The sequence below is a fragment of the Caretta caretta genome, chromosome 2, assembly GCF_965140235.1.
Source record: "Caretta caretta isolate rCarCar2 chromosome 2, rCarCar1.hap1, whole genome shotgun sequence".
In the NCBI taxonomy this organism is placed as follows: domain Eukaryota; kingdom Metazoa; phylum Chordata; order Testudines; family Cheloniidae; genus Caretta; species Caretta caretta.
Genome location: NC_134207.1, coordinates 82,451,258 through 82,476,766, shown reverse-complemented (window position 1 = coordinate 82,476,766; position 25,509 = coordinate 82,451,258). Strand labels below are relative to the sequence as shown.

Sequence of the window (25,509 nt, the reverse complement as noted above, 5' to 3'; positions counted from 1 at the left end):
GGAGATGAGAAGGTTGAAGACTATGGAAAAAGTAAATAAAAGTATGTTGAAATTGCTATCTTCATGCTCATCATAACTGAATTATATCCTTACCTTCAGGATTAACCGATCCTCTCATCCATTCAGAGTAAATTTTCTGTTTCTTAGGTACCTCATAAAAGATATTTTTGACATCTTTAGAAGTATTTCTAAAAATTTGTCTTGCAGAATTTAGCAATTTCAGTAGAATAATGAAAGATTATTAGAAATATAACTCTTAAAATTACATAGTAAAGTGATAGGTAACTTTACACTGAGTTTCTTCCACACATCATTTTAAGATGACATAAGACACATGGAAGTCCTCAAAAGGTTTTCCGCTATCACCTGTTTTCTTGTGTGGAACTGTAATGCAAGAGAGAAGGCATTTACCGCAATGATGAAGGTTGTGGGCCACACACCATTCCATTACATCCAGTTACTTAAAATGCTTGGCTTTTGAGGATAAGAAAGAGGTGCTATTAGGAGACTCTATGTATAATGGAATTTGGAATCTTTTCCCTATTAGGTCACTATTTAAAACACAACCCATGTTAGTAAAGATCAGAAATTGTCACCATATGACAGCTATGGTCTCAGTACAATTGTTTCTGGACAGTCATCTGCATAATATAATTATAACCCAATCCGCCAATTATGACCCAATCAGCCTATAACCCCTCAGGTGGAAGCCCCAGAACACACTAATCCCATAAGAGAGAGAACTGCATTTCACATTCCAAGACCTGCAGTTCAAATAAATGTTTGTTTGAATGTAAAATAGCATACATTTGAATGAATTACTATAGCTTTTTCTCTGGTTTCTCTTAACTATTTCCATTTCATTTTTTTCTCAGACAGTGGAGTTAGATGCCAAGACGTATGCTAATACAATGTTAATACTGAAAACTTAAGTATACAGGTCAAGAAATTAAAATGATGAAGTTCCTGTAGCTATGATAACTCTACTGTATTTAAATCTTAATTAAGGTATAAATAAGTCACAGTCCAGTTGTGTGCTTGTCCAATGAGGTGTAATCGTAACAGTCCTTAATGAAAAATATTACATATATGCATAATGTAGCCTAGTTACAAGTCTCATAACCTTCACTTTTAAATGTTGAATGTTGTGTATTGATATTAACCTAAATGTTAATTTTAAAAATAGATTTAAAACAATATTAATAAATATTCATCAAGTCACCTTCACATTGCACACTTTAAAGCAGTTAAAGCCTAACATCCCAGCAATAGGTCCCCTGCACCAAATCATCCACCTGCTTCGCAAGAAGGTATCTGGAAAGGAGAAACTAAGTGGTTGTGATTAAACTGAGGAATTTCTTCCACTTTAGAGGAATATTTGGTTTGCTATATATTGAATTCTGGAAACATAAAACTTTTTTTTAGAAACACAAGCATAGTCCTATTAGTTAGTGTGATCAAAGCTTCCTGGTACCCTGAAAGACAAAAAGGAAGAGATTATGGGTAACGTTAGTAATTCTACACTCTCAGATAAATGTAACAAACTGGATTCCTGCCTTCTCATTGTAGTCATTTGACTTTTAAAAAAAACTTTAAGTAACCAGTTCAGCTCTTCCTGAATTCAGGTGAGAGGGGAGATAGTGTTACTTATAGCACAGTACTTGGCCTTTTGAGCATTGCCTCTTCAGTTGGCGGCTCAGGTTGCCAATGTTACAATCTTAAATACTTTGCTGAACAGACTACCTGTTCATACAGGAGCCACATTGTTGTGCAGCCTCATTCCTTCTGATGGGTGTGGAGTAGGATTAAAGCACACTTTATAGGGGTTCTAATTGCCGATGTCTAATTGACTTTGAATAGCAACCACTTTAAAAAATAAATAAATCCTCTTTCTGTGCTGCATGACAGAACATAAAGTCACATAGGTGTTGAGTGCTTATGAGATAAGAAGTCTTTACCTATGTCCCAAGAACTTTCTTTTGAAGTAGTCTCCATGCATTTTCTATCTCATTGTTACCTTATCATCTTGTAACAGTCTATAGCAGAGGTGGGCAAACTACGGCCCGCGGGCCACATACGGCCCGGCCCCTGAGCTGTCGGCTATGGAAGCTATCCTGGCCCCTCCCCCGTTTTTCCCCTCCCCCGCAGCTACGCCGCTGTGTGGACAGCGCTCTGGCTCGCCTCTCCTGTGGGGCAGCGCGGCGGCGTGGCTGGCTCCAGCATGGTAAGGGGGTGTGGAGTAGGGGTTGGATAAGGGGCAGGGGGGCCTAAGGGGCAGTCAGGGGACAGGGGGCAGTTGGATGGGGTGGAGGTTCGGGGGGGGGGTTGGATAGGGGGTGGAGTCCCGGGGGGCAGTTAGGGGCAGGGGTCCTGGGAGGGGGCAGTCAGGGGTCAAGGAGCGGGGGGGGGGTTGGATGGGTCAGGAGTTCTGAGGGGTGTGGAAAGTAGGAGGGGATGGATAGGGGGCGGGGGGGCCAGGCTGTTTGGGGAGGCACAGCCTTCCCTAACCGGCCCTCCATACAGTTGCGCAATGCTGATGTGGCCCTCAGGTCAAAAAGTTTGCCCACCCATGGTCTATAGTGTGTTTTCACTGAATCTTTGTCTTGACTATTACTTTCCAAGTGGAAGCCTGAATACTGGAAGGTTTGCCAGAATAAAGATTAGCATGTATGTCAACAAGTAAACTTTCTTATTTAGCTATTCTTGGAGGGGCAGGGAAGGAAATTTCTTGACAATCCCAACCTCTACTTCTCCAAGCAAGGTCACAGTTTTTATTTTTGTGTTTTTATGTTATGTCTTTACTATGTCAGCACTTTCTTAATAAGGCTGTCGTGAGATTATAACATTAAAGAATATCCTTTTTTGTGAATGGCATGCTGGCACAGGTATTTTTAGTTCAAAAGTTTTCTTTAAAATATGAATAAAACTGGTAAGTCTTTTTTTTTTTTTTTTTTTTGGTTATAAGTTTGAAGAAGGCATTGGGGGGGAATTTCCTTATTCATTGGCTTCACATGTTTTATTTTTCCATTCTTAATTTTATTTGTCATGTACTTAGCATCTGATTATCCCCAACAGTGACATTTGGAGGGTCCCATACATGTGTGAATCTTCCCTCCTCTACAGGACATGGATGACTGAATAGGAAAAGAGTGAGGAAGTCACAGAACGATGTGCATCGTTCCTCAAATCATCTTAAAGAGGCTTTTTGGGAAGCTTCAGCCTGAGAAGTCCCTAGCAGCATGGCTACATTAGAGCTGGAAGAATAGTAGTAGCTCCAGAAGCATGTCCTCCTTGTGGACTTAGGAACATTAAGCGGTCGTCCCTTAATGTTGCTTCTTTGTGTGTATCCATGATACTGTCCTTAATTACATGACCGGATACTGTAATATTTGAAAATTCATTTCAGAAATCTTTTCTACAACTTTATATACCCACGTAGTACTGTATACTACTACATGTCTGCAAAGTCCAAGAAAATTGTTTATGTAAATAGTACACAATATCCCCTACTTTTACAGCATAGCAGAGGTGAAGTATGTTTTTTACAAAGGAGAAATTTCTATATTAACTTAGGAGGGAAGCAGGTGTTATTTATTAAGGATCCCGAGATAGCCATGAAAATCCCATTATTGGCTGTTCCTGAACTCAGCCAAGAATTAATTCAGATATCATGGCAAGGTCCAAGTAGGCCCTACCCTCTTAATCCAGGAGCCACTACTTTCCTCCTCCACTAGTTATGTTGCAGCATTTTTTCCTCTTTCACAGATGGCAGGCAAGCATATTTCCATAGAGATTGACACCAGGAAACACTCATGGAACCGAATGACTCTTGCATCACATACACCTGAATAAATCACATTCCTCGTGTGACTAAAACCCACTGGAATGGAAAAATGGAAACAGGCCATTTCCAAAGTAGGGCTTTGCAAACAACAATGATCCTATCCGATGGGCCAACTTTTAGAATGAGTTATAAATTACCTGTGGACAAGAGAAAAGGGAGTGGTTAAATGTTATGAATGATTTTTAAAGCTCTCATAACTGAAAGGACAATTCAGCTACACAATTGTGTTAAAACAAGTCAAAAGATAATCCATGTTTTTTTCTTTTCACTTTCCAGGATTACAGTTGAAAATATCCAAACTGAAAAAGGAAAGGTGTTTGTAAGTACCTATCCATATGCCATACCGATATATTTTATAGGAGGAAAATTTTAATATAGTTAATAAACTGTAATTCCTACATGATGAGTTGAGGACTTGAGTCCTGATCCTGCAGACACCCATGTGTATAATTTGACTCACATGAGTAGCAATGTTGAAGTCAGTAATATACATGTATAAATATTTGCAGGATCTATAACCTGAACTCCAGTTCTCCATCGCTTGCATGAGCAGCTGGTGATGCAGTCTTCTGTAGTATTTCTAGGGTGCCCATAAAGGATAATTCAGATATGAGAAAAAATAAGTAGGAAACCTTTTTTTAAGGTGAAGTTGCTTCTGTACATTATAAAGGAGCAGCAAGTGGCATAACCATGTTTTAAAATTTTTTTAGCTTACCAGTTTACCTTTAAACGCTTCCTCCACTAAGCTGGGTCATAGTGATTTGTATAAAGAACTCCAGCCTGAAATAGGGATGTAAATACCGTTTAAAAATGTAACCCCATTTAAACGTTTAAAAATGTTTAAATGGTTAACCGATTAAGTGGCTGGCTGGCACAACTGGGGCTGGGGGCGATCCACCAGCGCAGCTGGGGCCCCTCAGGCCAGGGCGCAGCTGTGGTTGGGCCCGCTCCAGCTGGGCAGCGCTGCTCCGGGCAGCATGGCTGGGATTCGGGTGGCCAGCCAGTGCGGTGCATCTAGTGCCAGCTGGCTGGTCGGCCCAGGGTTAACGGTTAAGGTGGGTTAACTGGTAAGACTAATGCTTACCGGTTAACTAGTTAACCTGTTACATCCCTAGCCTGAAGGTTTATACACTCCCGTGCTGTGCAAATTTTATTTTTTCCTCTTTTTTTAACTATGTTGAACATAGCTTATTAGACGCATGAACTAGAAAATGTGTATATTAACCTAGATAATAGAAGTAAATCAAATTGTACCTGTATGAATGTGTAGTTATGTTAACTAATTTTCCCATTGTTAATTTCAGCCGCTGCATTTTTCCTAGTTATGCCATTTTGAATAAATAATTCCTCTCCTTCCTTTGTAGTTACACCTTTCAAATACTTTTTAACAGAGATGAACCCTCCCCAATGTTGTCCAAATTTACTTTTTAGTATCTTTATTAGTCTTCCAGTTATGTATGTATTTGTACAATGATAACTCCAAGAGGTGTCATCTTTCTGGTGGCTCTTTTATGACTTCCACCAATGTATGTATCATTATGATAGTGAGGGTCTTGGAGATCAAGGCAGATTTCCAGGCCAGTTGTGCACCAAAGCCCTTTAGTATGGAATTATTACTTCCCTTTTCTGTGGTGTGAAATCTCTACATATATATCAAAATTACATTGCCCTTTTGTGCTGTCCTATTGCATTGTGAAATCATGCTTAACTTGCTGTCCATTTTCAGAACTACTACTTTCCAGGTAGTTTGCTGTTTATCAAATTTGTTACTTGATTTGTATTTACTCAGATGCATTAGCTTGCATTTTGCCGAATTAAATTGGGTTTGATTTTTGTCTATACGCCCCTCTGCATTTTGTCAGTCCTCACTGGCGTTTGCTGTTCCAACAAAATTTTAGTGTTGGATGCATACTCCATCTAAACACACCCCACTTATATTCTCTAGTTGTTATTCTTTCATGCTGCCAAGTGTCAGGCATTTCAGTTCTGTCATACCTTCCCTTTTCTCAGCTAGGTTCTTACACATCCATCTGAGCTGCTGTCCTATCTTTTGGCCAGCTGGTGTCAATTTTGCACCTGCTGAGTAGTCATCTGCCTGCTGCCTCTCTTGCCACTCCCTCTGCTGGATCAGGACCTGAAAAGGATAGCTAGGAAGAGTTAGCAGTGGCATTTGAAAGAGAAGGCAGGACAGCAGCACAAGGTGAGGGACGCATTATCCTCAAGCTCCCACATCTGCAGCCTGCTCATCCTCCCCCTCGCATCCTCAGCACTCTCTAAACCTCCCCAACAACCCAGAAACCCACAACACTACCAACATCCCCAGTAACCACACATACAGCTACCTCTTAGCTTCCATCCTGAGCACTCACCCAGCTTTGCCAGCCAGAGTTGCCAAGTTTTGTGCCGCTGCAAGTCCTACTCCCATCTCTGATTGGAGCAGAGTGTGTTAACTGTCAGCTTAGGCTTCAGTTTGTAGTACATGCAAATGATTTGCTACTATGCAAACGTTAGATTTGTATAAAACATAATGCATGGAACCGAACAAAATTTGGCAAATTGGGCCATGTCTTTTTAGTCCTTCAGCCAGTTTTCAGTCCATTTGACATTGATATCAAAATTAATTTTAATTAATTTTGAGAGTAGGGTTTCATGAAACACCCTGTCAGATGTTTTGCGAAAATCCAAATAGTGTATAGCTACAGTTTATATGTCGGGAACAAAGTAGCTTTGGCAATACAGTGACTGTAACTTCACAGACAATAATGGAACCAAGCTTGAAATCAAATCAGACGTTTTTCACTACAACGCTTGTGTACCATCAGTTATAGTAAGTGATTTTCAGTTAAGTTATTTCTTTGTGTAATAGTCACAAATATCTTGAAAAAAATCAAATTAAGCACCACTCTTTTTATTTATTATTATGTACAGCTTCCAAAAATATATTTAGCTGTGCTTCAGTTCCAGTCTAAAATTGTGAGATTGATTGGTGGTGCTGTTACTGATTTAATCCTGTATATCCTGACCTGTTTCTACATCCATGTAAAATGAAAACTTTACATTCTTGAGAAGTTTGGTCTCTGGAAGAGCTGTATTATCAATGATATTTTGTTGTGATTTAATACATATCAAACCAAATGGCGTAATTATTGTTTGCTGGAGTCATTCTACAAGTACCACATTGTAGATACAATAATCTTACATAGGACTTTTTGTTTTTCCTGATGCTTTTGAATAGCTAAGGTTTAATATTTCAGACTTGATAACCAGCCTGACAATGAGCTCCTTATGTTGTACCCTGGTTCAGTGTTGGAGCTAATGATCTTGTAAATGCAGGGTCAGAGACTATTCATGACAAAGGCTAGCTTCTTTGCCAAATTGTCAGTCACTTTTGTCAAGCAGTATCAAAATCCTGAAAAACTTCTTTCTGTTCCTTACATTATGTTCATGTTTTAAAGTAATACAAAGTTTAGGATTAAATCTACTGAGTTTTAAAAGGAGATGGTAGTGTACCTTTATATATTCTTAAGTACTTTTTTATGTAAAACAGGATTCAGGTCTATAGTTTGATCATTTAAAGATGACCTATAAATTACTTTTAAAAATTGGATTTATTCCTTTTTTGCATAGACTCATAGACTTTAAGACTAGAAGGGGCCATTATGATCATCTCAGTGGTACCAGATGACCGAACGAGGAGTAATGGTCTCAAGTTGCAGTGGGGGAGGTTTAGGTTGAATATTAGGAAGAACTTTTTCACTAGGAGGGTGGTGAAGCACTGGAATGCGTTACCTAGGAAGGTGGTGGAATCTCCTTCCTTAGCGGTTTTTAAGGTCAGGCTTGACGAAGCCCTGGCTGGGATGATTTAGTTGGGGATTGGTCCTGCTTTGAGGAGAGGGTTGAACTAGATGACCACCTCAGGTCCATTCCAATCCTGATATTCTCTGATTCTGTCTACTCCAGTGGTCACCAACCGGTAGATCGCGATCAACTGGTCGATCCTGGAGCCTCTGCCAGTCAATCGTGATTTCCAGCTGCTAAAAGTCCGGCGGGGCTAAGGCTGGCCCCATGCTGCTCCCGGAAGCAGCTGGCATGTCTCTGCAGCCCATGGGGCTCCGCGCGCTGTCCCCCCGCCCCACCCCCGTGAACTCCACAGCTCCCATTGGCTGGGAACTGCGGGGGTGGCGTTTGCGGCCCAGTTCGGGGGGTGGGACAGGAGGGAGAAGCAGGTAAGCAAATAGGTAAGCATCTCCTGGCTGGAGCCTGCACCTCGCACCCCCTCCTGCACCCTCACCTCCTGTCTTCAGAGCCCTCTCCTGCACCCAAACTCCTTCCCAGAGCCTGCACCCCTGTCCCAGCCCGGAGCCTGCACCCAAGCTCCCTCCCAGAGCCTGCACCCCAACACTCTGCTCCAGCCCGGAGCTTCCTCCTGTACCCAAATTCTCTCCCAGAGCCCGCACACCTCACCCCCTCCTGCACCTCAACCCCCTGACCCAGGCTCAGCCCGGAGCCCCCTCCCACACTCCGAACCCCTCGGCCCCTGCCCAGAGCCTGCACTCCCTCCCAACCCACTGCCCCAGCCCAATGAAACTGAGTGAGGGTAGGGGAGCATGAGCGACAGAGGGAGGCGGGAATGGAGTGAGCAGGGCGGGGCAGATCCTGGCTTGATCTTAAATTCAAAAAGTGATCTTGCGTGTAAAAAGGTTGCAGACCACTGATCTAGTCTGACCTCCCGAATGCTGCAGGCCACAGAACCTCACCCACCCACTCCTGTAATAGACCCATAACTTTTTGCTGAGTTACTGAAGTCCTCAAATCATGATTTAAAGACTTCAAGTTACAGAGAATCCACTATTTACACTGCAAGTGATCCATGCTCAGAGGAAGGTGAAAAACCCGGGGGTCTCTGCCAATCTGATCCAGGGGAAAATTCCTTCCCAACCTCAAGTATAGTGGCAGGTGGACCCTGAACATGTGAACAGGACCCACCAACCAGAATTCTCTGTAGTAGCTCAGACCCCTCACCATCTAGTGTTCCATTACCAGCCTTTGTAGATATTGGCTACTAGCAGTTGCAGATTGGCTACATGCCATTGTAGGTAGTCTCATCATACCATTCCCTCCTTTAACTTGTCAAACTCAGTCTTGAAGCCAGTTAGGATTTTTGGCCCCCAGTACTCCCCTTGGAAGGCTGTTCCAGAACTTCACTCCTCTGATGAGTAGAAACCTTCATTTAATTTGAAGCCTAAACTAGATGATATCCATTTGTTCTTGTATCAACATTGGCACTTAAATAATTCCTGCCCCTCCTTGGTATTTATCTCACTCATATTTATAGAAAGCAATCATCATTCCCCTCAGTCTTCTTTTGATTAAGCTAAACAAGCCAAGCTTTTTGAGTCTCCTCTCATAAGGTAGGTTTTCCATTCCTTGGATCCTCCTGGTAGCCCTTTTCTGTACCTGGTCCAGTTTGAAATCATCTTTTTTAAACATGGAGACCAGAATTGCACACACTATTCCAGTTGAGATGTCACCAGTGCTTTGTATAATGGTACTAACACTTCCTTGTCTATACTGGAAATACCTGACCTGATGCATCTATGACTACATTAGACTTTTTCAAGGGTGCATCACATTGGCAGCTCATAGTCATCCTGTGATCAACCAGTACACTCAGGTCTTTCCCTCTCCTCTGTCGCTTCCAACTGATAAATCCCCAGCCTACAGCAAAAATTCTTATTCCCGAAGTACATGGCCTTGCACTTTGCACTATTAAATTTCTTCCCATTTCTATTACTCCAGATTTCAAGGTCATCCAGATCTTCTTTTATGATACGCCGTGTTGGCAATACCTCCCAACTTCGTGTCATCTTCAAATTTTATTAACACACTCCCAGTTTTTGTGCCAAGGTAATTAATAAAAATGTTAAATAAGATAGGTCCCAAGACAGATTCCTGAGGAATTCCACTAGTAACCTCCCCCAGCCAGATAGTTACCTTTCAGTATGAGCTGTTGTAGTCTCTCCTTTAACCAGTTCCTATCCACCTCTCAGTTCTCATATTAATCCCCATCTTCTCCATTTTAACTCAAAATTTCCCATGTGGAACTGTATCCAATGTCTTACTGAAATCCAGGCCTGAAAGGAGTGTGGAGGGGAGGAGGGTTTCCCCCTTAAATATCAGGAATGCCTAAACTACTCTTCCCTGGCTTTTCACTCCACAAGGAGACAAGAGTCTGCTTTAGTGCTTCTACCGGCATTTGCAAGATCGGGTATTTCAGACCATAAACTCCTTACACTAGAGGTTAATGTAATATTTGTATTGTAAAGCACTATTTGGATCTCTGATAGTGATTTGAGTAATAAGTGAAGTCAGAAAGCATTCAAGGTATTAATTTGTTTTAAAATTCTAAATCAATAAAAGAAAAAAAATCTAGGTAGTACACTGCAGAAGCATCTTCCTACCACATTTGTGAACACCAGTCCCCAGCAGCCCAGAATCAATGAGTTGTAAAATGTAGCTGAAAACATCTAAAGGGACAGCATCAACTTGAAAATTTGTCTAAAAAAGCCCCCAAAACGCTATATTGATGAGTTACAGGTAGCCCCCAAGATAACAGAAAAGTTAGCAAAAATGTTTGTTTTGTGCATTTGGCAGCAGTTTGTTTTTAGTCAGATTTGTTGTTCCCCTGTATAGTCAGTCTCTCCCTTCCTTGAATAAACCCTTATAGGCGTTGCTTAGACTATAAGGAAGAAAGTGTTCGGGGTTTTTTGCTTTGTTTTAAAGTTAGCTAACATGTTTTCAAATATTACTGAGCAACTAGATTAGATAGGGTTTAATACCTTTAAAATGTGTTCCCAGGCTGCAGTCGATACTAAGCTCTACTCTAGGACCCATAGGAAGGGTAACTCCCCACCCTCCCAAACCAGTCATGTTGTGGGGTAGGCTGTTGCAACATCCATCCTGGAAGGGGGGAAGGGTAGTAGGAGAAACCAGGGGATCGCTGGGAATTGAACATCCAACCTGGCACTATGCTTTTATAGTGTTCTAATCCTTAGTGCCATAAAACTTCCTCTGAATCCTGCCTGTCAAAAGGATTTAAAAGAGAGAACAAGCTTAATGAGTTCACATAGGCTACCGTGGCAGAATGGGTAAGTTTTACTATATTATATCTGAGAATTCAGTAACTTTCATATTAAATTAGTCAGCTGTTCATCTTTTAATTGATAAAATAAAATGGTAAAAATTTAATTTGTATATGAAAATTAAATGTTTGTTTGTTCATGTTCTGTTTACAAAGTGCCTCAGTCACCCAAATCAGTGCCTCCCACCCTATGATCCTTTATAGTACTCTGATCCTTCTGTTCCAAGATCCTCAGCAGTAGATAAAGAGGATCATAGAAGAAAAGGATTCAAGAAATTGTCTTTGTAGTTTTCTTAAAGTAAAATATATTTCTACCCCACTGTTTTTATGTTAGTCACCCAAATATTGGCATACTGTGACTGGCAGAGAGAGGGAAGAACAACCGCCACTGCGTAGACTTACTGCTCTACAACACCCAGCACTCTCATCTGAAATTTCTTTGTGAATTGCACTTACTTTTCACCCCCTTTTCGTATGTTTTGGAAATGCTGAATAGTTATTGTGGGGGGTTTTCTGTATCATAGTTTACATAAATTACCAAAACAAATGAAACTGCTGTGATTATATTGCTTTATTTTGATAAAATATGCAGAATTTTGAATTTTTTGGTGCAGAATTTGGGTTTTTTTGGTTTTTTGGTTTTTTTTTTTGGTGCAGAATCCCCCCAGAAGTAGTATTTAGGCTGTTATAATTTGGATGACTTTTGTCTGATTTATTTGGAGTTTTGTAGAAAAATTTTGCTTTGGCCCCAGATCTAACCTACCATTTTTAATGGCTCTTTTAGTGGCATATCTCTCTTTGTGGGTTTAAATGGGGGAAGTGTCCAAAATTAAACATCAGTGGAAATTCAATTGCAACATGAACTATGGAGTATTTACTATTTCTGTATAACTCGAACATTATCTGTTACCAGCCATTCACAGTAAACGCATGCAAGTGTTTCATTTATTGTCTTCAACTTAATATTTTTGTTGATTATCAATCACACTCTTCAGACAGAAGAAACATTACAGAGAGCAAAGTGGTCATAACCATAAACAGAATTCTCTATTGAAATTTAATAGCTTTTATTCACAACTGAAGAGACTTTATCTATTTCTAAAAGCATTTAGCTGTTTCTCCTTTATTTTAGGGATGCAGAGAGGCTTGAAGAGTTTTATACCAAAAATCAACAGCTGAGAGAGTATCAGAAAGGACTTCATGACACTATCAAAGTTTTAGAAGACAGGTGAGTGAGGTTTTATTTTGTTTTGCGGGGAGAGAGGAGAGAAGGGCTGAACCAAACTTTTTTCATGTATACTCAGAACATCATAGTTAAAGGGAGAGGTAAAAAGTGCAAATCCTCTTACATAATTGTATTAGTTCCCAGGTACCACAGTGCTTGGTGCAATACAGTTAAATAGAAATGAAAGAGATCAACCTGGAAACAATGTGGCAACTTCTAAACAAATTCATATCCTCTACAAAAATTGCAATAAGAGGTGTAAATTACGTGGGCAATTGAGAATTTAGCACGTTTGAAGATTGACAAAACTCCAGAGCAAGACAAGATCCCTCCCAGGATTCTAAAGGAAATGGCAAAATAAACTTGAAAGCATTTATTAGATTACATTTTATATTTTAAAATTCTTGTGACAACTGATTAGACATTCTTCCAGTAGATAATGATTTTCAGGATTCTGGGTAAAGGGTCTGTTCCATGAGATTTTAGATCCTTTGTTTCTGAGATCATTCTCCTTTAAGCTCATTAGCTTTGGCTCTTTCCCCAGTCTTTGCTCATACTCAGCTGTTCACTGATCAGTACTTGCTCCATTCTGTTTTTTTCTTTCTGAAGTTTGGATGCCATGTGGCTTTTCCCTATTTTTGTTTAATCTATTAGTATTGAACAAAATTAGATTGCATAAAATTATATCAAATCTCCTGTTTTGTCTTTAAAAGTGTCTGGGACTATTATTATGTTACTTTTGTATAAAACTCACTACTAAAAGGCTTTTAGAATGCATTGAAAGCAGGAGTTCATAATATATTGGGACTATTTCCCTACTTGTCTGCTTGGTCAAAATCCACAGCAAGGTAAAAGCCTTATAGTTTGCATTATACCTTGAAATTTTTTGTGAAGGGGAAAAGGACCATTGAATAGTGTAAGGTACTGAACTTTTGACCCTGCGTGGACAAAGTAAAGAGAGACAAATGGATGAACTTGCGTGGTTACTTAGCAGACAAGGTACTCTTGTTCTGAAGAACCAAGAGTATTTAAGACTGTTTGATTCACGGAGGACGACTGTATTACAAACAGCAGTTTTAACTCTCAGAATACCGTATGTTTAATGTGGTTATGATAAGAAGAGAGACTACTAAAACATCCTTTTTACAGTCATTCTCCATTGCTGTAGTATCAAACATAATCAGTTTAAAAGTCAAGATGATTTTTCTAAGGGCCAATGCTCAACCTAAGATCTGAAAATTCAGCTGTGTTCTTTCTGCTTCTTAAGTTACCAGGAATAAATTCTTACTGCAGAAATATTAACTGGCAATTATTTTGATAACTCAGGTAAAACAGAATCCAGCTCTGTGTTCCATAACACTATTGGTTCTTCATTGCTAACGGTAGTAAATAAACATTTGGTTTTGCCTACAAAGTGAACAAATATGACTTAATAGGGAGAGAATATGTCAAGTAAAAAAGTGGTATTCAAACAAAATCCTTTTCTGACCACAAACATACTTTAAGGGCCTGGTCCAAAGCCCATTGAAATCAATGGAAATATTGACTTCAGAGATTTTGGATCAGGCCCTAAGTATGTGTGTCTGAGTTATTAGCTACATGGGGTTATTATTCCATACTGAGTGGTTACTATTGATTACTGATCCAACTTGTATATTCTTTTGCTTAATTTTATCATGTTCATATTTTATGTTAAACGTGTATCTTACTTTTGCATAATTTTGGACAATTTTTAGATAGAATTACAATTATTAAAATGTTTAGCTATTATTTTCTATATCTAATATGATACTTCATTGAACTGTATCAGGCAAATGTATTCCCTGAGACTTACAAGAAAGGAAGTGATCTACTTATCTCATTTATTTACTTTGCATACGGTGAGCTGCTCATTTAAGTGGAGAGAAGAGGTTGAAAGTTGATAGAGAGGTGTAAGAACACCAGAGTTTAACCCCTGGGTATTGCAGTGGTGGTAAGCAGTAGGGTTTCATGGAGTCATGGTGTAACTGAACATTACTTATAAAAGGTTTTTCATTATATAGTCTAACCCTGATCGCTTTGCTTGTATGTTGTATCTTTCTTTTTAGACTGTATGCTCAAGAGGATGTCTCTTGCTTTGTGTTTGGAAACTACCTAACTCATTTTGCATGCTGCTGAAATAACTGGAATGCATGTATATAAATATTAATATAGGCTCTCACTGAGATAAATCGGCATTCTTCACTAAATCGAAATAACTTGATAGGTGATTCAAAAACCCCATTTTGAAATTTGTGTATATAATTACACAAACTCACATAGACTACATTTTAATAATTTTCTCATCTAATAACTGCTTGATTATTTAACATATGACTAATTACTGAAGTCTTCCTTTAAATCTCAATTCAAAGTAAACATTCAATTCTAGTTTATGTACAATTGTTCAAGTATCAATACATCAAAATATGAAATGTCTTCAGTTAGCAACCTTCTGTTGTCAACAGCTTACTACTTTTGTTGTTTCAAAAGCCAATTAAGTACCAGTGTCTGACTTACGTATGACTAGAGCCCTACCAAATTCATGGCCTTGAAAAATGCGTCACAGACCATGAAATCTGCTCTGGCCCCCCCCCCCCCCCCCCCCATGAAATCTGGTCTCTTGTGTGCTTTTACCCTATACTATACAGATTTCATGGGGGGAGACCAGCATTTCTAAAATTGGGGGTCCTGACCCAAAAGAGTTGAAGGGGGGTCCCAAGGTTATTTCAGGGGGGTTGCAGTATTGCCACCCTTGCTTCTGCACTACCTTCAGAGCTGGGCAGCCAGATAGTGGCGGCTGTTGGCCAGGCTCCCAGCTCTGAAGGCAGCACCGCACCAGTAGCAGTGCAGAAGTTAGGGTGGCAATACCATACCATGCCACCCTTACTTCTGCATTGCCGCCTTCAGAGCTGGGTGGCCGGAGAGTGGCGGCTTCTTACTGAGGGCCCAGTTCTGTAGGCAGCAGCGCAGAAGTAAGGGTGGCAATACCGTACCATCCTTATTTCTGCGCTGTTGCTGGTTGCGGCTCTGCCTTCAGAGCTGGGCTCCCGGCCAGGAGCCGCTGCTCTCCATCCACCCAGCTCTGAAGGCAGCACAACTGCCAGCAGCAGCACAGAAGTAAGGGTAGCAGTACCCCAACCCCAACCCCACCCCCACCCACAACTAAAATAACCTTGTGACCCTCCCCACCACGACTCCTCTTTGGGTCAGGACCCCTACAATTACAATACCATGAAATTTCAGATTTAAATAGCTGAAATCATGAAATTTATGATTTTTAAAATCCTATGACTGTGAAATTGACCAAAATGCACCATGAATTTGGTAGGGCCCTACGTATGACATTCTTTCTAACAGATGGAAAATTTTATTTTTTAATTTTTCCTCATAGATTAAGAGCAGGATTATGTGATCGCTGTGCAGTAACTGAGGAGCATATGAGAAAGAAACAGCAGGAGTTTGAAAATATCCGGCAACAGAACCTTAAACTTATCACGGAACTTAGTGAGTGTTATCTAGTATAATGGTCCCCAAGACAAAATGCAGTCTGTTGTAAACTTTGCTATCTTGTTGGTAAACTGGTGATTATACACCCTGCTATAGGTTGAGAGAATTCCCATATTGTACCTTTTAATAAGCCTGAGAAGTTCAATAAAGCAAGAACGCTCACTTCTGTGGTCTTCAAAACAAAATAAACAAAAAAGGCAGTTTTTAAATAGTTTTAATTTCATTTTAACTTGGAGTGAAATGCTGCTTCTGTAATCTCAGTATATGTATTTCGTTTTTATTCTCTCATGGTTATGGCCCTACCAAATTCACAGTCCATTTTGATCAATTTCAAGGCCAGAGGGTTTTTAAATTGGTCAATTTCATATTTTCAGACTTTTATGTCTGAAATGTTAGGCTGTTGTAATCCTGGAGGTCCTGACCCAAAAGAAGGGTCATTGAGGTCGCAAAGCTGTTGCAGGATTGCCACCCACAGCTTTGTGACCCCTTCCCTCCTCCCACCCCTCCATGATCCCCTTTTGGGTCAGAACCCCTAGGCTCACAACACCCTGACATTTCAGAAGTAAATATCTGAAAATGTGAAATTGACCAATTAAAAACCCTCTGGCCTTGAAATTGATCAAAATGGACTGCGAATTTGGTAGGGCTACAACCATGAGAGAATAAAAACAAAATAAATACAAAGTAAATATATAAGAAGAAAAGAGAACAGAAGCATGACAATAAAGGGAAAATGAACAGAGGAAGGTGGGACCTCGCATTCCAGCAATATGGGGCATTATGGGAAGAGGCATGGAGATGAGACTGAGTGTTTTCTAAGTGTGAGTGTTGGCAGAATTAGGAGAGTTGGAAGAAATGAGGTCAGAGCTGTAAGCCAGCAAATTGTGATGAGTCTTTCTAGTTTTAATTTCTATTACAACTTCCAATATCATAATAATGGATTATTGTTTCTCAGACAATCTGGTTATTTTGGGGACCAAAAAGTAAGCCTTGATTATGTTGCTTTTCATGGTCTCTCCATCCCCAGTCTAGACAATTATGTCAAGGAACCCAGAATGAGCTGTTCAGTCTCACTGCAAAAAACTCACATCCAAAATTAAAGTATCTACGAATTACATGGAACTAATTAACATTGTGATCCATAATTTGTAATAACTTTTTGCTGTAAAAAATTAACCTTGTTAATGACTCACTTGAATACTTCCGTTTTTGAATGTCAATAAAAGAGTAGAAGTTTACCGTTTTACAATTGTGTAATAATCTCATCTCTCACTTCCTGGTCATGTTAGAGGAACTAACAAATGTCAAATGCAACATAAGATTAGTGTGTGTGCTGAGGTTTTACTATATATTGCAGTGAATGAAAAAAACAACTTACAGGATGAAAATAAAAAGGTATCTGAAAAGCTTCAGCAGTTGCAGAAGCAGATGAAGTAAGTTTCTTTTTCTCAACATTAATTTCAGAAAATATTAAATGTCTGTTTAAATTCCTCAAACTTGAGTCAATCTCTTAAATTTTCCAATGAAAGTCCACTGTCATTTGTTTTCAGTTCTTTATTAATTCCAAATATCTTGCTATCTCAATATGCAGCATTTTCCCTTATTTTACACTGTGTGTATGTGTGAGAGGGGAAGAATTTCTGTAACCAAGTGATTGGACTTATTGATAATTTAAAACAACCAAGGTCTCTTAAAGCTATCTTGGTCATTATGAATATGGATTTTAAATTCATATTCACTTATACCAGTGTTGATACTCGGGTTATTCTTTCTCGCTTGGATGAGCTTTTAGAAAAGAGATTTCTAAATTACATATTTAGTTGGGGGGGGTGGATCTCTGAAAAGCAGTACATTTTGCAAGAGACCCCAAGTATAAATGCAATCCAATGACCTACTTATTCTCCAATGTAATATGGTAGCACATGTAATACTGTATTTAATACAGAGATATTGCATCATTGGAGAGGGAGCTAGTATTCCTTCATGTAACTGTGATGCAACAGCACTCGAAATATTTTGTTCAGTTCTGGTCCTCTAGGGATCAGTCCTGTGATGATAGGAACATAGCCTAGGGGAATTAATAGGTCTTCTCCTTTTCAAACACATATAATGAAATTAGATCTTTACTGCTTGGTTGTTCTCCTAGCAAGGTCTAAAACTGTCTAAAATTACTATTTCCAAAGAGACTTATGAAGGTATAGGGGAAGGCAGTCTAGATTATAGGAAAACTGTATTCTGTGTTCAAATCTTATTTTACTAAAGGTCTTGCCTTGGATGGAGAAATCAGAGACTTCCATGTTCAAATATTTTGGGTGGTTTCTGGGAGTCTTTCCATATTTCAGGAATTATGTATTTGGTGTGGTGTCTTTATGGACACTATATACGCTGGAGATCCTTTTCAGCAGTTACTGAACTGAACTTTAAACGCTTCTTCTCTGGCTGTTTTATGTTATACTATTTTGGAAGTCTATCTGAAATAGATCAGGAGCAAAAATATGGAAGAAAAATATATTTCTTACATGCTATTTCAGTTTCTCAGTTATCTTGTACAAGACTGAGTATCCTACTAATATTGAATGGAGAGTCCAACAGTTAGTTCATGTTTGAACGATAACTGAATGGATAAAAGTTGAGAAAATATGTAGCCAATATTACTGGTTTCATAACTGGTTCTTGATAGTATTTAGGGAATTTCATATGGAGAATTTCAAGTGGCGCAAACTCTGTTTGATAGGAGGTGGCAGAGGTTTAAGGTTTCACTGTTTTCTGTGACCACCTATTTGAAGAGAAGCGGCATAAACCACACATTAAGTAGTCACCTTGAAGTGTTTAAAGAAACAAAATTAGCAGGTAAAAAATGTACCTGAGTTGACATTTAAGCTGCCTTCAAACTTGTCATTACTAATTAAGTCTAACTAGCTCAGTCATTCTTGTTGATTGAGCTGATAGATTTCTACATTTTTTTCATTGTATTTCCAGCTTCTTTTACAGAAGTCATTACAAGTTACCTTAATGCAACCACAACATTTTTTTTTTTTCCTGTCAGTTTGATCAAAACTTGCTGTTTGACCGTACACAACTCACTAACCTCTGTCTTAGTTTTTGTGGGTGGTAATAATTTATCTTTGTAAAATACTTTGAAATCACCAGTTTAAAGGCACTATAAACATGCATAATTTTATTTCCTCTTTCATTATTTTATTTTATTGTATAGCTAGGTAGTTCCCTAGTCACTGAAGAGGATTTTGCTTGGCAGTTTCTCCACACTTCATTCTCCTCTTCCTTTAGATCTAAGACCTCACATTCCACTTTCTAATGACAGGAAAGTGGTCTCCAGTCTCTAGTTTCTCTTGAGAGGTCGAAAGGAGAAGTAAGATTAAGGAAAAATGACACAAGCAGCCTGACTAAGTTCGATTTCCTTATTGCTTTATCTTCACTTTTCTTTCATTTTCTTTTCCCAGGTGACAGTGAAAAGTACTTCCCATAAGAGGACAAAAAAGGATAAAACATTCTGTTTGTCTAGTTCAGCAATCTCTAATTAGAGCTTGTTCTTTCCCTCTGTGATCCCTGCCACTTCTAGATATGCTTTCTTGGGAGAAAAGGTTTACCACTTTATTAAACCAGGTTTTGCGCATCATGAGTAGGCTCTGAGGCCACACAAAATAGGGCCAAGTGAACTACACGCTTACTAATCTGTGCATTTTTAAACCTGTTTTAGGTTACTCCTTTCTCTAAAAGGTGGCACCGCTTGGGGTATAGGGCTCTCTTAGGAGTGGTCTTAATCTTCTAAAAACAAATTAAATTAAGTCCTCTATAGGGGAGTCAGTAAGTCGTAGCATGAAATCATATGTTGCGGAAGATTGTCTCTGAGCAATTTTAGTAACATTTAAACTTGCCTGGTAGATCTCTCTTTTTTTTTTTTTATGTTCTTGATGAATATAGGAATTGCCATAATGAATCAGAGCAGTGGTCCATGTACTTCCGTATCTTGTCATCAAAAGTGACAAGTACTTGATGACTTTTATTGCAAGAGATTCACTTAAGCCCTGAAACATGAAAGTTTATAAAGTTCACAGGATGATTTAGCCTTTCTGAATTTCTTGTTATGTCTGTCTCTTCTAATGGTCTCGAGTCATGATGACAATACTAATTCTATATCGTGTTGCACTTGGCTATATATTCTGAATCTGTGATTGTCATTTTCTTAAGCTGATTTTCAGAAATTTCTTAAAATTAAAGATTTAGCTCTTCATCTTGCTGTTTTTAGGTTTTACTTTAGCTCTGAATTCTGTCCTCAGGGGGAGAGATCAACAAGCAGTGGAATTAGAGGAAGGGGTCATTCCAGATTCACCAGTTCAATCTTTTTCACTATCCGTGGTTAATCGTATCCGAAGAAAGAAAGAGAACAGGCATGTCCGATACACAGAGCAAACACATACAGATCTGAAGCATTCTGAAAGCACTAACGGTAAGAGTGTTATTGGTCATCTTTTTCTATAGTGGCTTTTCCAAGATTTTAAAGGGGAAAAGAAAACAGAAGCCACATTTAATTTTTAATTCAAAAGATTTAAAAGCCTTCTGTAAAAAAGTGAATTTGATTATGTATTGTAATAATTGTGCCTGTGCTCTAGGGTGCAAAGTTGTTTCGATATTAACCAATATGCTAGTGGTATGTTTAAAGTGTGTCCTACTCTCCCAAGGTTTCTGAATTCCCATATTCGTATATGATTTGGGCAGACAGTAGATTCTTCTGAATCTTATCCTTTCTAGAACTCCTAAATAATAAAAAGAAACTGAGGGGCTGAATCCAAATCTTGTTCAGATAATTAACATATGTGGTGACTTCAGAATCAAACTTGTTCAGTTTGTAAGCAAAAAGATTTTTTTTCCTTAAGTCAACTCTGAAAACTGCCTAGGAATCATAAATTCATACACTTTTTTTTTTTTTTGAAGTCCAGAAGGGATCTTTATGATGATCTAGTCTGACATTCTGCATAACATAGGCCAAAGAACATCACCCAATAATTTCTGCAACAAGTCTGTAACTTTTCTGTTTCAGCTATAGCATATCTTTTAGAAAGACATCCAGTCTTGATTTTAAAAACAAGTGATGGAAATTCCATCATATCCCTAGGTAAATTGTGCCAATGTTAATTATCCTCACCATTAAAGTTTTGGAAGTCTAGCTCTATTCTTTCCTTCACACACAGCCTTGCTAGTAATAGTTTGTTTAGTAAAAGCTGTACCCGCAGTTAACACCTATGCAAACCAGGTGTTACTTATTGTTAGATATTTGTTAATAGCCATTCAGCACTTCACTCTACCATCTAGGCATCCCTGAATTAGTTTCTTGGAGTAACACTTACCTGAAGTTTGGAATTGCACTTTCTTCACTATGTGTGTTTCTAGCATCACCTAGTGGAGAACAAAAGAAAAGCCATCCTGCCATGTTCAGTTATTGCAGAGAAGTTGCATCAGAATCAACAAAACAGCCACCTGAATTGAGCAACTGCAAAACATGTTTTTCTGCTATAGGAATCCTGCTTACATTTGTCTTGTACACAAACCCATTAATACTGCAGGCATTTGGACTAATCTAAACTTGGTCTAAGATATTCACTTAGAAAATGTAAACTACTTTAATAACAATAAAAACTATTTTTAGGTGCAGTAAGGTTTCCTGCATGTATTATAATGATACACAAGATGCATGTTACAAGATCTGAATATTGTATTCCAGATGCTCATACTATGTTAATTTATTTCTTCGAAATAAGAATGTATCCTGCAAATATAGAAGCTTCTGAATAGTTATAAATATAAATTTTTAATAGGCTCTTTTCTTTTCAAGAATAACAATAGAAGATATTAATCACAAAGTATATTAACTATTCTTACAGGCTGTTGGTACCATGCTGGAAAAGGTTAACTACGTATCAGTGTATAACCATACAAAATGTCATGTTTGTAATCCAAAGTGCAAGTTATTCACTATATTCACCATGGTCTTAACTGACCTTGTGCTGGGACAGCTGAAAATTATCCCCTCTATTAGTTAAATTTTGAAGCAACTGCCTCCCCTTTCAGCTGGCAGGTGTACAGAACATAGGCTTTGAGTAAATGGGGTCTAACTGTAATGTGTTACATACATAAGTGATGATTATCTGTCAAAATATCTTTAGTGTTATTTGGCTGGCTTATTTTACGCTTTCATGTTAAAAAGTACTCCTTTTGAGCACAATGTCACCTCAAGAAATATAACTTCTATTTGTTGGTCTTGTTCACCCCTCCCCCCCCCTTCAAGTCTTGATCATGGAAACACTTTAATTTTAAGCATGTGAAGATAATGGGACTGTTCATATACTTAAAGTTAAGTGTGTGCACAAGTGTTTACAGGATTGAAACCCTCGTCTGTACCTATTCATAATTATGAAGCCAGGTCATATCCAATTTAACTTTTTATTTTTATTCTTTTATCTAGAGTTTGGAAAAGTTTCATTGTCGTCATCCACTCAAATTCCTAACCATGGTGGAAAGGAAATACTAGTGGCAGACACCTGTGACCAAGAACTGTCCCCTATAGCAAGTAAATACTAGGTTTAATCATATTTATTTCATAAGGGGAAAAAACGCAGGCAGTTATGGGTAACCAGTAACTCAAATTCAATTTGTAGTTTTCAATTTGAGCTCTTGAGCAAGAAAAAAGGAGTAATCTTAATCCCATAATTACTGTGGATATTTCCTCAGTGAGCTGGCATACACTCCTGAGATCTAGTTCCCGTTCTTGTCACTGAGTTCCATTGTCATTTTGGGAAAGTCTTTTAATGTCTATAAAATAGATTAAAATACTGTAAGTGCTAAATCTTACTATTCTTGTAGTCATCCAGCGCTGTCTCCAGTACAAGAAGTTATAACTAAAATCTTTTCTCCCATTTGATTCCAAATGTTTAAACTTGGTTTCTGCTCCTGTATTCTTGGCATAATCATGGGTTGGTGTAGCTTTATTTTTTTCTCCATTTCATGTTCTTTACTTTAGAAACAAGATGTCAAGCTTGTAATTTCCAGAAATATCCGTTTTCTGGATTTTTCTGGGAATATTTAATTAGATGACTGGAGATACTTTCTGAAACAGTGCTATTTCTGTCGGACTCTTTAACGTTTCTCACCTGAAAGCCCATTATTTCCCCCTGATTTAATGAACTGAGCTGTTCTACAACTCTATAAGAAGACAAGTTTGCCTTTCTTTATTTCCCTAATCTAAATCCTTAAATGAGTAACTTTAAGGGGAAAAAATATAATGCATTGAATAAATTGTGTAAAAAAATTTTACAAATTTGTGAACATTTCATATTCCATATATACAGTTAAGTAATGAGAGATTCTGTAAAACCATATGGCATTAAAAATATTTGTCAGACCTCACAGGCAACTATTTTACGGCAGATCAGTCCCTCATGTCTGCCGCCATGTTTCTGTTTTTAGGAGACAGCATAGATTTCCTTCAATATGGGATTATTTTTAAAGTAATTAGCTGTCTGAAGCAATAATCTGAGTTTGAATTTTAAATTCCTCTATATTAGAAGCAGATAGTAAATATTCTAAAATATGTTAGGACAGTTAGAATAAGGTCTTTCTTTTAACCCAGTTGAAGTAATTTGCCCATAGATTAAATGGGCTATCCTGAAATGCTGAGTTTCGTTGTCAGTAAATTTACTCTGGATAATGTTTTCAAAATGGAAAAATTCTTCACTCAGAAGAAGAACTTCCAATAAAATGTGAAATAACAATGTTGTTTTGTGAACTATGTAGCATAACATCATATTGAAATGCAGTATAATAATAATTAAATTTTATGATCAGTTTTAAAAAAATCTGATATTAAATAAGCCTGGTAAAACTGTGTTACTCGGGGCCAAATTTTCCAAAATAGCCAAGTTGCATGGTTGGGTGCAGATAATTGCATGTTACACTACCTATTTTGTGCATGTAGCTACACACTTCGGCCTGCAATCACCTATTTGCACTAGCAAATGAGTATTTAAATTTGCAGTTTATTTAGCTAATTCTAAAATCTTTGTCAATTAGTTCAGTAAAGAGCAGACTGAAGATTACAGGCAATTAGTGTACTATCAGTTGCTGTCTTCTGCAGAAACGTAAAATGACGTGGTGGGTGTAGGTGTAAAGGATATCATCCTGTATCCCAGCATCCTTAAAAAGTCAATATATGACCATATAAAAACTGTGCTACTATTACTTCAACATACTTTTCCTAACACCACTTCCTAAACTCAATTTTCCCTTGAATTGAGGTGGAAGTACTTAATTTGATAACTCGGAGTAGAGTTTTGGGGGCTTTTGTCACAGAGGCATGATGATAGCATATCATCTGCTTTCCCCACTCAGGATTTTTCTTCCTTTATGCTCAACAAGGAGGGGTTTTGGGGACAATGCAGAAATCAAAGGGAGCCCAATCCATTCTTCTGTGTCTATTTGCTCTGTGCTTCCATGTCTGTTTGGATATTGCTGCTATGCTCAGCACTCTACTTGTTCTGCCTGGCAGGGCTGAATTAACTTTTTGTGGGCCCGGCACAAAACGTATTTGTGGGCCCCCATTTGTGGGCAAGGTGCAGGGGGGTGGGATGATCAGTCTCCAGAGTGAAGGGCGGGCTGGGGGCAATGAGGCACGGTGTGGCGGGAGCAGCCCCATTCTGCGCAGCACAGCAGGAGGGCACTGTTTATGAACCTGCAGCTGCCAGATGCACACTGTCCTGCCCAGCCCTGTGCTGCCAGCATGACCCTTCCCCCGCACCATACCGCCCACCCTGCCCAGTGCCCCACCCTTTATGCCCAGCGCCCCCTCGCCCAGAGACCTCCACCACAGATCTCTGTCTAGCCCCACCCCTCTCAGAGACCTACCCCGCTGGCCTCCCACCACAACTGCACAGCACCCTGCACACCACACCCCTCGCCCATAGACCTCCCCATTGCCCACCACCTTCCTCACAATCCCACCATTACAGCTGCACAGCACCCCATATTCCTGAGGGGATTCTGCACCAAAAAAATAAAAATTCTGTGCACAGTATTTTAAAATTCTGCTAATTTTATTTGTCAATAAATAAAGGTGGAGACTCCAACATGGCAATGGGGAGCACAGGCCACTGGTTGCATGGAGGTGGGAGATTACCCTGCAGCCTCCCCCGACCCTACCCCGGGACAGGGACTCAGAGTGAGGTGCACCCAACCCTGACACAGTGCAAGGGCCAGACCTGCCAGAAACACCCTGGGGCCCTGCCCCCCTGTGCCAGGTGCACCAGTGTGGGTGAGCAGGCTCAGCTCAGCAGCAGGATCCAAGTGCAGAGGGACTTAGTGTTGGGGGGATCCAGGTGGGGGTAAGAGAGTTCTCTGTGGGGCAATCTGGGTGTGGTTGGCTCAGTGGGAGATCTGGATGCACAGAAGCTCATTGGGGGGTTCCAGGTGCAGGGACAATGGGACTCTGCAGGGAATTCAGATGAATGTGGTTGGGGCTCAACGGGGGTGGGGTCTAGGTCCAGGGGAGGTGCGGTTCATTTGGGTTAGGGGTGCAGGTGGTTGGGGCTCAGTGGTGAGGGTGTCTGGGGGGGGCTCATTGGGGTGGTACAGATGCAGGGGAGTGCTGCTTCTCAGGGTGAGGGTTCGATGGGCCTGCTTAACAGGGGAGCCTCAGCTTCTGCCAAGGGGATGCCACATGCTGGGCTCCAGCTTCCCCCATCCCCTTCTCTTCCCCGTCCC

General features: G+C 39.4%; 1 protein-coding gene across 5 annotated transcripts in view; it reads left to right on the top strand.

Annotated features, from left to right (window-relative positions):
• RBBP8 (RB binding protein 8, endonuclease) overlaps nt 1-25,509 on the top strand; it is a 75,720-nt gene that overhangs the window by 18,098 nt on the left and 32,113 nt on the right. For 4 of the 5 annotated variants that reach the window (XR_007355285.2, XM_075125282.1, XM_048840452.2 and 1 more), the window contains 6 exons: nt 4,121-4,163; nt 12,118-12,213; nt 15,623-15,735; nt 17,096-17,171; nt 20,037-20,206; nt 22,220-22,324. Coding sequence is in view for 4 of the 5 variants with exons in the window: in XM_075125282.1 (XP_074981383.1) it covers nt 4,121-4,163; nt 12,118-12,213; nt 15,623-15,735; nt 17,096-17,171; nt 20,037-20,206; nt 22,220-22,324 (603 nt within the window). In the remaining variant the exon portion in view is untranslated. Of the gene's footprint in view, nt 1-4,120; nt 4,164-9,643; nt 9,752-12,117; nt 12,214-15,622; nt 15,736-17,095; nt 17,172-20,036; nt 20,207-22,219; nt 22,325-25,509 lie in introns of those variants that run through there. The other variant, XM_075125283.1, reaches the window with a different exon arrangement.